Below are 959 nucleotides of genomic sequence, written 5' to 3'. Positions count from 1 at the left end.
CAAGGGAACAGCATGTGCAAAGGTCCTGAGGCAGGACTGAGCCTGGCGTGTTGGAGGAGCATCAAGGAGGCCCTGTGGCTGCAGCAGACGGGGAGAATGGGAGGAGGGGAGGCAGGAAAGGTGGGGGAGTCTTCCCCACAGAACTGCACCCTCCTCAGGTCTGCAGTCCTATGTCCCTGTCGCCTGCTGACCTCCTGCTGCTTCCGTTCCTTGTGCTGTTCCAGGCCCCGGATCTTTTGCAGGAGGCGGCCTCTCTCCTGCCGCAGCCACATGATCTCCTCGTAGGCATCTCGATCATCCTGTTTCACTCCCCCCGGGGACCCGCCACCTTTAGATGAGGTCGAGGGCTGCCTCATCCTATGTCTGAGCCAGAGCTCCTGCCCCCCGACTTGGGGGGCTCCCATTCCTCCCCCCACGCCCGGGGCACCTCTCACCGGCATGGGGGTGCTGGCGGGAGGCTGAGGTGCCTTCCGCTTCTTGGTAGCCCCTCGCTTTTCATGGCTGGACACAGAGTTCTGGGGCAGGGGAGAGGATGAAAGGGGGACATGGAGGGGCATGCCAGCGCCCCACCCAAATAAGCCAACCTAGCCAGCTCACTGTCTGTCAGCAGCTCCAGCTTCGTCCTGACTTCTTGTGGACCCTGAGCAAGTCCCTGCCTCTCTCTGGTCATCACTTATCCCAGCATAAATGGAGAGGAGACCACATTCCCTGAAAGTTCCAGATCTTACTCTTTACTCTGTGCCCCTCTCTGTGCCTCAGTACTTTCCCCAGCTGAACCACATTATCTGTAAGTTTCTTTTCCCTACAGAGCTGAGATGCTATAGAACTGGGAGAGGGGAAGAGGCCAGACCTGCCTCCTTCCCTGACTACGCCAGCTTTCATCAGCCTCAGCCCCCTCTGCCACCCCACCCCAGCCCCATAATTTGGCCCCATCCCCCCAACCCCCAGTTTCTCACCCA

The 959-nt window shown here is 59.7% G+C and overlaps 1 protein-coding gene across 1 annotated transcript in view; it reads right to left on the bottom strand.

The window, feature by feature from the left end:
* ANKRD24 (ankyrin repeat domain 24) overlaps window positions 1–959 on the bottom strand; it is a 30937-nt gene that overhangs the window by 11392 nt on the left and 18586 nt on the right. The window contains 2 exon segments of the mRNA XM_008584425.1: window positions 192–299; window positions 435–515. Coding sequence (XP_008582647.1) covers window positions 192–299; window positions 435–515 — 189 coding nt within the window.

Source organism: Galeopterus variegatus, unplaced genomic scaffold (genome assembly GCF_000696425.1).
Source record: "Galeopterus variegatus unplaced genomic scaffold, G_variegatus-3.0.2 Scaffold3258, whole genome shotgun sequence".
Classification (NCBI taxonomy): Eukaryota; Metazoa; Chordata; class Mammalia; order Dermoptera; family Cynocephalidae; genus Galeopterus; species Galeopterus variegatus.
The sequence above is the reverse complement of the archived record's forward strand: the minus strand, read 5'-3'. Positions and strand labels throughout refer to the sequence as shown.